The 15,889-nt window shown below is 37.9% G+C and overlaps 2 protein-coding genes across 3 annotated transcripts in view; one reads left to right on the top strand and one right to left on the bottom strand.

Annotated features, from left to right (window-relative positions):
• Positions 1-15,889, top strand: part of KLHL15 (kelch like family member 15) — a 475,484-nt gene that overhangs the window by 417,466 nt on the left and 42,129 nt on the right. The gene's annotated exons all lie outside the window — the stretch shown is intronic.
• Positions 1-15,889, bottom strand: part of EIF2S3 (eukaryotic translation initiation factor 2 subunit gamma) — a 28,365-nt gene that overhangs the window by 2,488 nt on the left and 9,988 nt on the right. Inside the window, exons 1-11 of one of the 2 annotated variants that reach the window (XM_004283086.4) lie at positions 13,592-13,742; positions 12,976-13,039; positions 11,853-11,980; positions 11,641-11,762; positions 9,436-9,530; positions 7,995-8,153; positions 6,905-7,039; positions 5,302-5,396; positions 4,737-4,881; positions 2,640-2,809; positions 2,088-2,260 (exon numbers count right to left, since the gene is read on the bottom strand). In XM_004283086.4, the coding sequence (XP_004283134.2) occupies positions 2,088-2,260; positions 2,640-2,809; positions 4,737-4,881; positions 5,302-5,396; positions 6,905-7,039; positions 7,995-8,153; positions 9,436-9,530; positions 11,641-11,762; positions 11,853-11,980; positions 12,976-13,039; positions 13,592-13,660 (1,355 nt within the window). In that variant the 5' untranslated portion in view covers positions 13,661-13,742. Of the gene's footprint in view, positions 1-2,087; positions 2,261-2,639; positions 2,810-4,736; positions 4,882-5,301; positions 5,397-6,904; positions 7,040-7,994; positions 8,154-9,435; positions 9,531-11,640; positions 11,763-11,852; positions 11,981-12,975; positions 13,040-13,591; positions 13,743-15,889 lie in introns of those variants that run through there. The other variant, XM_049705179.1, reaches the window with a different exon arrangement.

Below are 15,889 nucleotides of genomic sequence, written 5' to 3'. Positions count from 1 at the left end.
CCTGTCCATGGGGTTGCTATCTGCTTCGTAAAACAAAGCAGAGGGTTTGTCTTCTAAGAAAAGTCATCTTCTCTGAAAAAGCCTCTTATGTAGTTGGCTTTGGCATCTTCCCAAGGTAGGAGGGCAGGGACTGATTCTGGGTTTTCAGTTGAGGTAGAGAAGACAGTGGCTATTACCAGAAAGTCCAGAGTGGGATGCAGTTACCTGCAGAATGCATCACTGCTAACCAAGCCTGGGTTTCATGACAGTCATAGAAATGGATTCCTTAATAAAATACTAGGTTAAAAAAAAAAGAGGAGAAATGTCAAAAGGACATAGGAGTCACCTAAAGGGTCTCTACTGGACAAATCCTCGACAATTTGGGTATCAAAATAAATAAAAACAGGTTATCACCTCACACCAGTCAGAATGGGCATCATCAGAAAATCTACGAACAACAAATGCTGGAGAGGATGTGGAGAAAAGGGAACCCTCTTGCACTGTTGGTGGGAATGTAAATTGATACAGCCACTACAGGTAGAACAGTATGGAGGTTCCTTAAAAAACTAAAAATAGAACTACCATACGACCCAGCAATCCCACTACTGGGCATATACCTGAGAAAACCATAGTTCAAAGAGTCATGTACCACAATGTTCATTGCATCACTGTTTACAATAGCCAGGACATGGAAGCAACCTAAGTGCCCACTGACAGACAAATGGATAAAGATGTGGTATATATATACAATGGAATATTACTCAGCCATAAAAAGGAACGAAATTGGGTCATTTGTAGAGACACGGATGGATCTAGAGACTGTCATACAGAGTGAAGTAAGTCAGAAAGAGAAAAACAAATACGTGTATTAACGCATATTCGTGGAACCTAGAAAAATGGTACAGATGAACCAGTTTGCAAGGCAGAAATAGAGACAGAGATGGAGAGAACAAACTTGGCGGGGTGGGGAGGTGGTGGTGGGATGAATTGGGAGATTGGGATTGACATATATACACTAATATGTATAAAATGAACAACTAATAAGAACCTGCTGTATAAAAAATAAATAAAATTCAAAAGTTCAAAATAAATAAATAAATAAGAACAGTAATGAATCATAACCTACTGAATAAAATAGGATGCCATGAGTGCGTATTATAACTAGATAAGTAAATAACGGGGCAGAAAGAATGACAAATGATAAATGAGGAGTGGTGGAGCTGGGGGATGGGGATCACCATTTTGTAAACACTATAATCAAGCTCAGTTCAGACAAAAATCATCAGTGGATGCTAAATCCAGCGGGGTGGGATTTGATGAGGAGCAGGCTATTTGCATAGAGTCGCCCCACAGAACGCTTATTTGCAAGGGTAAAAAAGAGTAACCATATAGTGGAGAAACTGGCTAACACCTTAACTGCATGATCAAAATTAACCTCAACAAGGAGGAATCAGATATCACGTGTCTCTGGCTGCGACTCCCTAAGGAGAGAATCACCACCTACACGAAAGTATTCCAACCAAGAATACGTAACCTAAACCTAATCTTAGGAAATACCAAGTAAACCCAAACTGAGCAGCAGTCTAGAAAGGAACTAGCTTGTATTCTTCAAAATTGCCAATGACAAGACAAAGAAAGGCTGAGGAAGTTCCAGATTAGAGATCAAGAGACATGAAAACTAAATGCAATGCGTGATCCCAGACGGGGAACACAGAGGACATTACTGGAAGAAGTGATAAAACTGGAAAAGACTGTAGATTTCAGTATTTTAACAATGTTAAACTTGTTAAGTGGTTATATAAGAGAATATCCTTGTTTTTAGGAAACATTCACCAAAGTATTAAGACATCAAGGGGCAACCTATTCCTCAAATGGTTCAGAAAAAGATAAGGGAGATATTAAACCTAAGTTCACTGGTTTTCACATAGGTTGTGTCTATCACAAATCAGGCCTAGAAATACAGATTTCTAAGTCAACTGAATAAACAGTTGAGACTTGAAACCACAGTATAGTAACTGTTGCGTTCAAGGTAAAGTGTGTTTGTGCATGTGTTAAGAAAACTGATTCTGTCTTTTTTATTAGACACTGACAAAGGCTAATAAACTTACCGCCAGTGTTTCTCAACTCTTCGGCTAAGTGCAATTTTTTCTCCTACTTCTGTGCACACAGGATTAGTCAAAACAATTTTGCCCAAATCAGCCTTGACTGCACTAACTCTTCCTCCTGTCGACAGGGATCCTATGTTCACCATAAGCACTTCATTCTTAGACAGCTTTTGCACCTAGGGAAATCAAGGGGGGGAAAAATAAACCCCAAAATCAAGAAAATGCTTTCCAAATAACTGCTTATTTTCCTACCACCTTGCCAACAAAAGATGTCAGCAATTTTCCATCTCTGCCAACCTGATCTCAGCAAGACTTTTTAAAAAAATCACATGGATAATAGGAATTATCATGTCACTGTCATACATGACATGCTGTTTCCTGTTTTGTTTTACTTTGAACTGACTGCCATACAGAAGTTCTCAATTTTCAGGAAGTCAAATTTATCTACCTCTTCCTTTTTCTTAATCCCATGTTAAATGAAAAGAAATGAACCTCAAAACTGGTCTTAACTTCACTGTCACTTTTTTTGGAACAGGAATTACAGAAAGCACTTACTTTTGCTGCTTTCTTGTCTCCTTCAGTGCGTACACCTAGAAGCCGTCTAAGCAGGAAATAGGAAATTTCCAGTTCTGTGAAGATCTCAGGTAAAGCTCCAACTGCACCAAGTACCTGCCCCACCATTCTGTCAGCTCGGCACAAAGTGGGGTCAATTTTCGTTCCAACTCCTAATACAAAATAAGATATACATTTTATTGTTCAACATTTTATTTCCTATAAAGCTGTTTACCCAAAAGACTTAGTCAAACAAGTACAGCATATACCTATACATTTTAATACACACTTATATTTTCATACTCATGTATTAGCTACATAGATGTGACAAAATACCTGTTTTATCTGAAGAAACAGAACTGTAAACTCATGGGTTAGTTGGGCATTTGAGAACAGAAAGATTCTCTTGATTTAAATTCTAAGCAAAGGACAAAAAGAGCTAAGAGCCTAACTCAAAAAGGAGCCTGAATATCCTTAATGAAGGTTGAAAAGATACGAAATTCATAATGAGTAGTTTTCAGGATATTTGCCTGCCATTTCTCCCCTGAAAGGCTGATCAAAAAGACAGCTTAAAGACTTTATATGATTCCTGGGATCCACTTCAAAATATTTTATCTGTATGTCTTTCAAGGAGAAGAGGGAAGAAAATACAAAGATGAGGCAAGAATAGTAAAGTAGGGCTTCCCTGGTGGCGCAGTGGTTGAGAGTCCACCTGCCAATGCAGGGGACATGGGTTCGTGCCCCGGTCCGGGAGGATCCCACATGCCGCGGAGCGGCTGGGCCCATGAGCCATGGCCGCTGAACCTGCGCGTCCAAGCCTGTGCTCCGCAGCGGGAGAGGCCACAGCAGTGAGAGGCCCGCGTACTGCACAAAAAAAAAAAAAAAAAAAAAAAAGAAGAGTAAAGTATTGGGAATTCCTGGCGGTCCAGTGGTTAGGAGTTGGTGCTCTCACTGCCATGGGCCCAGGTTCCAGGGAACTAATATCCCACAAACCGCGTAGCGTGGCCAAAGTAAAAAAAAAAAAGAGTGGTAAAGTATTAACTGTTGAACCTGGGTGGTGGCTACATGACCACACATTACACTACATTACACTATTCTCTCTACTTTTATGTTTGAAAAGTTCCGTAAGTTAAATTTTAGAAGTCTCCAGAGTTTCCTTGTTTACAAAACAAACAATAAGGATAAAATTATACATGGTAAACTCCTGATTACAAGATACAATAGAAAAATGAATTATATAGCCAAACACCAGAGAACAAAAAGACAAACTCCTTCACCAAACGTTTTCTTCTTTAATCCAAAAGTTATAATACCTCTAATTCTCACTGTATCTTGCCTTTTCCTGGGTATCTGGTAATACACTATTGTATGAGATGAGAATATCCATAAATTATCTCAGTAATACCAACATAATGGAAGTTATCTTCTTTAATTCCCACCTTAGTGTAACTATGATCTGACATGATCCAGCTGACACTTGTGGGTAACTCTCCATTTGCAAAACATACATTGAAAAAAACAAAAACAAAAAACCACCACCACTCTACCCCCAAAACCATGTAGGCTAAAAAGAAAAGTATAGTTAGGTATTTTAAATGATAGGACATAAAACTTACTTTGTTACTGCTAAAAAGGAGCTACTTTAAAAACTAAACCAAGGGCTTCCCTGGTGGCGCAGTGGTTGAGAGTCTGCCTGCCGATGTGGGGGACACGGGTTCATGCCTCAGTCCGGGAAGATCCCACATGCTGCGGAGCGGCTGGGCCCGTGAGCCATGGCCGCTTAGCCTGCGCGTCCGGAGCCTGTGCTCCGCAACGGGAGAGGCCACAACAGTGAGAAGCCCGTGTATGGAAAAAGAAAACAAAAAACGAAAAGACAAAACTAAACCAAAATTCTCCTTTATGTTTAAAATTAATTTTTACAAACACATGAAACCATCTTATGACCTAAAATCAACAGCTTAACCACATATCTTCCTCTACCCCATTCAATTATTAAACATCAAATTAAAAATCTATACCTGTATGAGTAATATGTTTCTCATGAAAAGTACCATGAATATCCACAAATTAAAAACGTAGGGATGAGAGAAAAATCTTTACCAATAAGACCTCCTGGAGCAGCATACTGAAGATCATTATGCTCTGCGAAAAGTGATACAATTTTGGAAAAGATGGGTTTACACATGAGCTTTCCTTCACTGTCTTTGGAAACAATACCAGGTCTGACTTCTATCTCCTGGCCCACCTGTAAAAATATAAATTAGTGATTAGAATTTGTGGGACAACACGATTTCCATTACATACAAAAAGTCCTAACAGGAAGACCACAAAACTGAAAAGCAATCCTTTCTCTATTTCGAAGATCACTATTTAAAAAAAAAAGATATGGGAGAGATCTTCAAAACCAGAACCATCCAAATGTTTCAAACTACCTACCACACAGGCCTATCACCATATAAAATGTGCTCCATATTCACAGAAGCCTATAAAGTTAGAGGTCAAACACACTCAAAAGATATAATAGTAAACAAAGAAGTCTATATCAAGTACTAGACACCATGAAGAAAAAAATTATTTTTCAATTTGGAGTGTTCATACTATTTTCCTAATTAAGACAAGAGAAAAACAAACAAAATAAAAACACAACAACCAAAACCTAGTTTACCTTTAATACTCCTTTTAGAATACTACCACCAGCTACACCCCCCTTAAGGTCATCAACTTCACAGCCAGGTTTGTTGACATCAAAGGATCTAATAACTAAAAAAAACAAAACAAATTAAAGCCAATTCTATTCACATTAACTTCAGAAAAATCTGATTAAGTTAACTTCTCTAAAATAGTAGACACATAAGATTTATACAAGGGGGACTTTGTGACAAAATCTAATATTATTCCAACTAAGTATACTGCAACCTTAATTACGATGGAAAAAGTGGAAATAACTTAAAAGTTCATTGATAGGACGCATATTATGGTACACCCATAGTATGGAGTATCACGCAGCTATTAAAAAAGAACGTTAGAGCACATGTAATGATGTGGAAGGATAACCTTCATATATTGTTAAGGAAAAAAGAAAAAACTAGCTATGCATAGTATGATCCCACTTCCACAAACAAAAACTAAAACAAGAAATGTGTATATGTTTATACATGATGATATGAACAAAGAGAAAGGTGCGGGAATAGTACACACCAACTGTTAACTTTGGTTACTTCAGGGCTAAGGGGCGAGGCAGGGAGACTGTAGACCTTTGTCTTCATATACCTCTATATTATATGATTTCTGCATTAAAAATGTAGTTTTAAAACTTCAAAACAACCCTAGGATTGGACTTCCCTGGTGGTGCAGTGGTTAAGAATCCACCTGCCAATGCAGGGCACAAGGGTTCAATCCCTGGTCCGGGAAGATCCCACATGCCACAGAGCAACTAAGCCCGTGCGTCACAACTACTGAGCCTGCACTCTAGAGCCCACGAGCCACAACTACTGAGCCCACGAGCCACAACTACTGAGCCAGTGCGCCTAGAGCCCATGCTCCGCAATGAGAAGCCTGTGCACCACAACGAAGAGTAGCCCCGGCTCGCCGCAACTAGAGAAAGCCCACACACAGCAACAAAGACCCAACACAGCCAAAAGATTAATTAATTGATTAATTAATTAAAAACGAAAAACAAAAAACCCCACAACCCTAGAACTATGTGACCTGCACTTCGGTCCTGAGAGCAGTGATCATTAACAAGGGGTACACATCACAATCACCCAAGAGAACCCTTCCCACAACACACAGAGGGGAGGCCTGGATGAAGGGAGGGGTTCAAATGTCTGTTTTGAAAAGGCTCCTATATCTATGTAGAAATCATGAGTTTAGATGATCAAATTATACCAATATTGGTACTATGCACTTAAATAAGTTGAAAGAGATGAAAATCTTCATTAATGGTACAATGAAATAATTTGTATGGAAATTCTAATATCCTGCTCCTGACTAAAACATAATTCCATACAGAATAATGCATTACTCCATCTCAATCACATAACATATCACATACCAAGCACAAAAAGACTAAAAGTTCCTTCTGTATTCGAAACTTTCTCTCATCAGTAATGCAATCTAGTACTGCTAATACAATCTCAGAATTAACTGAGTTCAAAAAAAATTTTATGGAGATTGTAATTTATTATCACCTCTGCAGAAATCATTGCTAATTCCCTTAAAGAGGAATCACCAATGTGGAAAAGATCAGACAAAATCCTACCACTTACCAATAAGTCGGGGTTCTGAAGTAAAGTCTCTTGGGGGTACTGGAATTTTCTTTACTATGTACTCACAGACAACTTCAATGTTGTATTTTAGCTGAGCAGAAATTGGAATAATAGGAGCTCCTTCTGCTACTGTACCTATAAGACAAAATTCAGAAAGATCAAAATTTTTGTTTTACAGAACTTGTTCTTTACATATTATAGGAAACAGTTAAGATTACTAAAATAGATGCCTAAACATCCCCAAATACCAGCAACAGGTAGAAAATGATAATTCTTTTTAGAAAAGTGTCAGTATTCTATGTGTTTTTGCTCCTGAAAATGAATACTATTGCATTTAAGGGAAAAAAAAGTCAAAATATATTAATAGATATATTTAATACACCAAAATGATAAAACTGCTCAAAAGAAGAAAATACTAACACTCCTAGGAAAGAGCACTTTACTAGTTGAAAGATTTCTGATAACATGTAATTAACTTCCCAATAAATGTCAAGATAAATTATAGACTCTGCTAATCAAAGACTGATGGCATATATAGTATTTGCTCCTTATTAATTAAATGTCAAACAGGCTGGTGAAAGAAACGGACCAAACACAATGAGGTTTTAATCAAAATGATTTATTCTTTTTTGTTATGAGAGAACTGGGTGCATAGGAAATCAACCTTTCTAGCAAGAAAAACAAGGCTAAGAGAGGATCAAATGTCAATAATAAGATGTCTTCCCTGAAATGAAAAACACTGCTGTTAGAGGAAAGGAACACTAAAAGATAAAATAAATCATTGTCCGTTTCAATTCTAAAAGTAGCTACTCAGTAAGAACAGTGTAAGACTGAAGGTTTTTTTTAATGGATTTTTTTTTTAATTAATTAATTAATTATTTTGGCCATGTCGCGTGGCTTGCGGGATCTTAGTTCCCTGACCAGGGATTGAACCCACTCCCTCGGCAGTGAAAGTGCAGAATCCTAACCACTGGACCGCCAGGGAATTCCGAAGACTTATGGTTTTTTTTTGTTTGTTTGTTTTTTTAAATGCTTTTGTTTATTTTACTATCACTGAGGAGGATTTTTATTAGATATTATGGCTTCTTACCTTGTACAAATGCAAGGATCTGTTCATACTGTTCTTTAGCCTGGCTTTCTTTTACCAAATCAATTTTATTTTGTAGAATCAAAATATGCTTCAGTTTCATGATTTCTATAGCAGCCAGGTGTTCAGAAGTCTGGGGCTGAGGACAAGACTCATTACCAGCTAAATGATAAAGAATAAAAAAGATGCATGAGAATTAGCTAGAAATATCTGTCAGAATAGGCAAATCCATAAGAGACAGAAGGCAGGTTAGTGGTTGCCAGGGACTGAGGGAAAGGGGGATCAGAGTGATTGCTTAATGGGCACCGGGTTTCCTTTTGGGGTGATGAAAATGTTCCAGAACTAGACAGTGCTGACACTTGTAGAACACTGTGAATGTACTTAATATCACTGAATTGTATACTTTAAATGGCTAAAATGCTAAATTTTGTGTTATGTGTATTGTACTACCAAAAAAACACTAGCTGACATCTAAAAAAGGAAACGTTTGAATGCCCTAGCCCTACTCAAGGCAAAAGTCCTGGATCGTTGCCGAGCATCCACCTTTGCCCCTGCTTCATCCACTGTGTCTGGATTCACTGGAGCCTCCTGATCATTTGGCTCTCTTCCCTGGTCCTAAGCCAAAAGCTTGGACTCAACAAGTTTGACATCTCAGGGTCTGCCCTTAGCTTTTGCTCAGGCATAAGGAAGAGCCCTCTGGCTCTGTCTAGTCTTAGAGACGTTCTGGCCCAGTCAAGCTCCTGAGAGGCAGAGAGTAATTAAGGGAAGACACTTAACACAGTCCATGAATTTCAGCTACTATCAGAGGCTACTCCCTAACAAACCGAGGGAAGAACACTAAAAACAACCACTGGTATTATAAAGAAATAGGTATGTTTTTTGGGCATCTTAATGACCATCCTAAGTGATGATGTTCAGGTGTCCTGTACTATATCCACTCGGCATACTTTTAAAAATTATATCCCATAGCAACAAAATCTCTTGACAGCCCACATAAGGAAGGTGGCACAATACCAGCCTTGAAAACCCCAATTCATCTAGACTTCAGCACTTATTATGAATGAGATTTGCATCTAAATAAAACCATTATACACCAGTGTTGCAGTAGACAACTCAAAGATGCACACAAAAAAATACATGCACTTTTACATGTAAATATAAAACTAATAAATCATTTCATGTGATCTAAGGGGAGAAAATGCACTATTGATTTTTTCAAATATATACTACCAAAAGAATTCTCACAAGACATCTGCCCTAGGTCTATCTTTACTATTTTGTGATAGTTGGTAGACAAGGATATCATCCTGGTTGACATGTTAGTTCCCATTTCCGTCACCTTTAGGTACTGGATGTGGCCCTTAAAGGCCTTAGTTTCCCTTTAAATAGTCCATCTTGGATTTGCTCCACAATGATTTGTCCAAACCAGTTCTGACGTATTTACCTATCAACAGAAGAGCTGCATCCATCACTGCGGCACCATTCAGCATAGTAGCCATCAAAATATCGTGGCCAGGACAGTCAACAAAGGAAACATGTCTAACAATTAAAAAACAGCAATCAGTCCTAAGATCAATCAATACTTCAACATTGAAGTTACAGATTTCCTAAAATTAAATCCCTTTATATATAGAATATGAATATTACATATAAATATGAAATAAGAATATGGAAATAATTTTTATTTCTGTAAAGTCAAGTGGTTACAGGACTTGGTGTTTCTAGACCTCAGAAATAAGATTACCTACTGGCTCAATTATACTTCAAAAACAAACAAACAAAAAAACTCATAGAAAAAGAGATCAGATTTGTGATTACCAGATCTGTGGTTACCAGAGGTGGGGGATGGAGGAAGGGGGAATCAAATGAAAGCAGTCAAAAGGTACACACTTTCAGTTATAAGATAAATAAGTACTAGAAATATGACATACAATATAATATAGTTAACACCACTGTTTGTTATACATGAAAGTTAACAGAATAAATCTTAAGAGTTCTCATCATAAGGAAAAAATTTTTTTTCTACTCATTTAAGTTTATATGATGATGGATGTTCACTAAACTTATTGTGATCATCATTTTACGACGTATGTAAGTCAAATCATTATGCTGTACACCTTAAGCTTATACAGTTCTGTATGTCAATTATATCTCAATAAAACTGGAGGGAAAAAAATATGAAAAGAACAACAACAAAAATTACCTACTGGCTGAGAGTAAAATCACTGCAGATCATTACAAAGCAAATGAAATTAGCTATGTGTAGAAATAACTGGATACAAAAACTCCCAAATCCAATTAAAGTGAATATGGTATAAAGTATATACTGGGAATGTCATTGATTTGAATGCTAAACCAGTGTTAACAGAATGGGCAGTGCCATCTGAAAAAATTTGCCAAAAACTTCTCTAGCATCTTGAAAAGCTGGAATTGCCCATCTGAAGTGCAGATGGCAGCACCATTTAAACAAAATTATGCTACTCATTCGGAATCATTATTTTTAATAATTGTATGCTCACACTCACGATCTAAAATAGGGGCAGCAGACTGGCCCACTGCCATAACCACTCATGCACATCATGTCTGCTTTCACAACACAATAGCAGAGATGAGTAGTTGCAAAGAGAATCTATGGTCTGCAAAGCTGAAAATATTTACTATTGGGCCCTTTGCAGGAAAAGTTTGCTGATATCTGATAAGGGCCACAAGTAGGGCGAGGCAAGTGAGCCACTCGCCCTAGGTGCAAAATTTAAGGGGGTGCCCAAAAAAACCCAGTAATCAAAACAAACAATATTTAAACTTAATATTTAAAAAAAACAAAGTTCATGCAAAACATCCATGATGAACAAAATATCAAAAATTTAAATGAAAACAGGATCAGCAACAATGCCACGCCAAAAGCAAATCAACCAAAAAACCCCAAGTGATAATGAAAAGGAAAACACTAGTAGTTTGAGCTGTCAAGGAACTGAGATCCCACAAGCTGCACGGTGGGGCCAAAAAAAAATTTTTTTTAATTTAAAAATAAATAAATAAATAATACTATTTATCTTGATTACCGAGGCTCTTTTTCTTTTCTTTTCTTTTTAAAGCTTCTCCCTCCCCTTAAACTTTGGGCTTCATTCACCTCTCCCTAGTCCCAGCTCTGCCCCAATCTACAATTTCTTTGTGGAATATCCCCAACCCCCATAAACATCGCTGGGTGGATGACAGTATCCTCTAATAAAGAATAAGTATACGCAATCATATTCAGAAAACAGATGGGTAACAAGCCCATGTATTTAAAAAACGTGATTAAGAATGGCTTTGTTCTCCTCTAAGAAACAGAAACAACACTGTTTAAGAGAAATTTATGAGGTCTGGCAAAAAGAATCCTTTAAATCCAATGAGCCGTGTTTCCCTCCATTTCATTCTGCTTATGTGATACTTTTCCTTTGGAGAACTTACATGTACATCTCTTAATGTAGGTTTAAATACCTGACTTTTCAAATTATTGTCATTATGGACAAGAAAAACAAAATAATGCAAAAATAAAGCCATTCAACAATTAGGTTCACTGTTTAAAGTCTCAGTTAAATATTTCAAAAAGCACAAATCACACAACAACAAAATATGAAGTGTAAAATGTTTTTAGCAGAAAAGAGGTCACCTGACTAATTTGAAGTTCCCTTTGGTCCCTGGAATATCTGTAGGAAACTCATCGGGTGTACTACTTCCACAGGATCTGTAACATTCTGGCCGAGGACAACTTGGGTCGTCAAGTTTATAAATCTAAAAGTTCCAATGAAAAAAAGACTTGGATTTGTTATCTGCACATTCAACAATTAAAGTTAGTTTCTAATTTCACTGTACACAGCTCACCTTAGCATTAGCATAGCCAAGTTTGATTGTAATATTTCTTTCTAGTTCATTTTTGAACCTGACAGTGTGAACTCCAGAAATAGCTTTTACAACCGTAGACTTCCCATGAGCTACATGACCAATTGTACCTATAGACAAAGTAAAAAAATTAATTCATGTGCATTCAGTTACACAACATATTTTTCAGTTTTAGAGTAGAAAACCCAAAGCCATAACTCACTGTAAACATCAATGGAAAACTAATAGTGACTTCAATTTCTCCTCCTACACATCCTCGATTACAAAAAACTTACTCTGATACAGGACTGAGGAGAACTTTCCATGTAACCGACAACCTTGTTTTAAACCATACTCAGCATAATAAAAGCCATCCATCTTATGTTTTTACTCACAGAAAAGAATGCCTTCATTTAAAATAAACACTTGGTAAAAAGTACATGAAATCTTGTATATCAAGAAACTTTCCAGCATTTTCAGAGTGAAGTAAATAGGTATGAGGAGCCCTCACACAACAAAAAGGAATCCATGAAAACAAAGAAAACAACTCAGGTATCATTACGGTAATGCTGTCAAGGGTAGCACATATCTTATAAGTTGTTTTTTTTTTATCTTATAAGTTTTTAACAGCCTCATTAGTAGAGCCTTACTTTTAACTAGGCTTTACTGTGTTGTTTGTGCAGACTCTCAAATACCCCAAATTTACAATCAGTCAACATAACTTCTTCTCTAAAGTTCTATGTGCAAATTAAGAAAAAAAATTATCTAGTTAGTAATAGCTTATATATCAAACAAAACTTCCGCAAACTCTGCCCTTGCAATAACCCTGTGTGGCAAGTACAGTCGCGTTTCCCTCTTTTCTTTAAAATGCTACATGACTACAATCACCTTATGCTATTAAACTTTTCTTATGTATTTATCGCTTCTTCTCACCTAGTCTGTAAGCTAGGCACGCGCAACATGGGCTTCCCAAAAATATCTAGCAGGTGCTTGGCTCGCAAGAGCTGAACATCTATTTATTGAATATCTGCATCTTCATGTAATTCAGGCAATCACACAAAGGGAGAGGTTAAAATTAGTGGCCGGAGATCAATTAAGTCAGGTCTCCAAGTTATTCTTATCTTACCTATATTAATTGTGGCCTGTCTGCTGATAACTTCATGTGAAAGTGGCGTCAACTTGGTAACATCCTGCAATCAAACATTTTTATTTTAAATCGCTGTACATAAGACAAATCACAACTTTGACTTTACATTTACTACCTACAGTTCTCTACCATTTGAATAGCCCTCTTCTACTTCTAAAGCGCTTTTTCTGTACAAGCAACCTTACATTCTGATGACTGGGAAGCCCTAAAAGTCCTTCATCGTTACACACTGCCTATGGAGGATGTGGAAGCTTGAGGTCCCCCAACCTTGAGAGCATTAGCACTAAGGACAGTGTAGATACTCCCTTCCCAGACCTTCCGAACTAAAAAGCCTTAATGATACTTAACACTGTGACTTTCCAGCCGAATGATTCGGGAGGCTCGGGGTCTCACAACCGCATAGCCTCATTCCCAGCTCGCATACTAGCAGAGAAGCATGGGGAGGCGCGAGCACGACTTAGGGCGCCGGGCTCCGGGTCTCCCTCCTAACCCATGCTCCCGACAGCCCGGCACTGCCTCGTCTCAAAGCCTCCCGGAAGGCCCGGTCATCCCCACTCCTGAGCTCCTTCAGCATCCTGCCAGAGCGATGACTTACCAAAGTGTTGAGATCTTGCCGAGACAGGTGCGGCTGCCCTAAAGTCACACCAGCCTCGCCCCCCGCCATCTTGCCCGGAGAGGAAGGAAGTCGTCCGGGTGGCTGCCTGACCGTTCGCAAGCCCCCTGGTGCAGGGCGGGGCAGCGGAGGCGGGAGGGCCGACTAGGGCCCAGGCCTGGGAGAGGAGGATGGCCGGTGCAGCGGAGGCCTCACTGCTTGGACTTTTCTCCCCATGGATTTGTACAGTGCCTGCCGGCAGGCTGACTAAAATACACAAGGCCAGTTTCAGGATCTATTCGCGACAGACCTGTTGCATATTTGTGCAGGCAACGATGAGGGCAGCCCTAAAAAAGGCCCCTTGCTAGGCAGGCGATGCAACCGACGCGCGCGCTGGGGAGGGTGTAGCCATTTCCGCTTCCCGTGGGGCGGGCCAAAAGAATTTCCCGAAACCTGGGATTCTTATCTGGGGTGTGAAGATAGTCGCTGGGAATGTCGTTCTTTACCGATTTCTATAATTTAGTAAGGCGAGATCAGCTCCGGGTTCGGCCGGGGCCCTTGGCCGGAAAGTGGCCGCGCACCGAACTGGCGGTGGGGAGGGCGCCCTCACGCGGAGGTTCCGCGGCCCAGGGAGGGCAAAAGCAAAGTCTCTAACTTGCTCTCGGAGAGAGCTTTCTAGAGCCAGGGAGGTGGTCCATGGTGGCGCTAATGGAGCTAGCACTGGATAGAAGTTAGGTGTCGTGAGAGCGCCCCAATTTTTTTTAAGCCGATCCGAATTTCCATCTCTATTTTCTTTACTCTTTCTTGTTTCTAAATATTCAATGTACTTTTTCTGCAGCTAATGAAAAGTGAAGGTCTTCAAATGTCATGTTTGAGAGTACAGATAGTATTCAGTGGAAATTGGGAGTCATCAAATGCTTTTTTATCCCAAGAACATAAAACAATCTGTACATACATATTTTTTGTAAATCTTAAATGTAAGAAAATATAGTTAAAAATCACCCGCTCTAAAATCAAATGTAAAATTATTCTTTGGGGATTTGTTTTTTAAAACAGTGAAAAAAGCAAAGAGTAGTGAATATACTAAAGATATTTATAATCTGACTTATTTTAATGTACTTGGAATTTTGTTTCTGGTAAGAGCTATTGCTTTCTTGTTTGACTTCCTGATTTTCAGTAAAATGTGCATATAATAACAAAAAACTATTCTGTATGAAAAAAACAAATCCGAGAAAACCCACTTTTTCACTCGAACGATTACCAATAAATCGGTATTTTAAAATTTAAAGATTTTTGAGACTTTATTAACTCCTTTTTCATCGTGTTAAAAAGAATTACAGTAAGTTTCATTTCTCTTCACGCATTTCTACACTTTACAAATTTTCTATCATGTACAGGTCTTCATTTCTAGCCAGAAAAAAAATGTAGGGAGAAATTTGTAAGTATTTCAGTTACCTGTGGTCATTGAATACTTAAGCAAGATTAAAATTAATATATGTCTTCTATCTGAGAAAGACAAATACCATATGATATCACATATGCGGAATCTAAAATATGACAAATGAACTTATCTACGAAACAGAATCACAGACATAGAGAACAGACTTCTGGTTGCCAAGGGGGAGGGGGAGTCAGGGAGGGATGGATTGGGAGTTTGGGATTAGCAGATGCAAACAATTATATATAGGATGGATAAACAACAAGGTCCTACTGCATAGCGCAGGGAACTATATTCAACATCCTGTAGTAAACCATAAAGGAATATGAAAAAGAATGTATATATATGTATAACTAAATCACTTTGCTGTACAGCAGAAATTAACACATTGTAAATCAACTATACTTCAATAAAATAAACGTATTTTGTAAACATATATGTTTACATATATAAAACATTTTTTTAATATATATATGTTTTCTATCACACAAGTTTGGGGTACAACAGTTAACCTAAAATAGTAAGTTACATTTCAATAAATGCATTCATTGGTTAAGTGATGGTAGAAACTGTACAATATATTGTATTTGGGTGGAGGCATTTAATTCCTAAATTTGAACAAATTTAACTTCTAAATTTGTAAGTTCCTAAATTTCGAATTTATCTTACATTCTAAATAGTTATACCGTACCAGCCAATTCAGAAAACCCACTGAGGTAATAAAGATGTGGAATTAGTGGTGATGGTTACACAACTGCAAATATACTAAAAAACAGTGAATTGTACTGTTTAAAAGGGTGAATCTTACGGTATGTGAATTATATCTCAATAAAAAATATAAAATTTGTTGGTAATAGTATATA

This window comes from Orcinus orca, chromosome X, assembly GCF_937001465.1.
Source record: "Orcinus orca chromosome X, mOrcOrc1.1, whole genome shotgun sequence".
Taxonomy (NCBI): domain Eukaryota; kingdom Metazoa; phylum Chordata; class Mammalia; order Artiodactyla; family Delphinidae; genus Orcinus; species Orcinus orca.
Note: the sequence above shows the minus strand (reverse complement) of the source record. Positions and strands in the feature narration are given on the sequence as shown.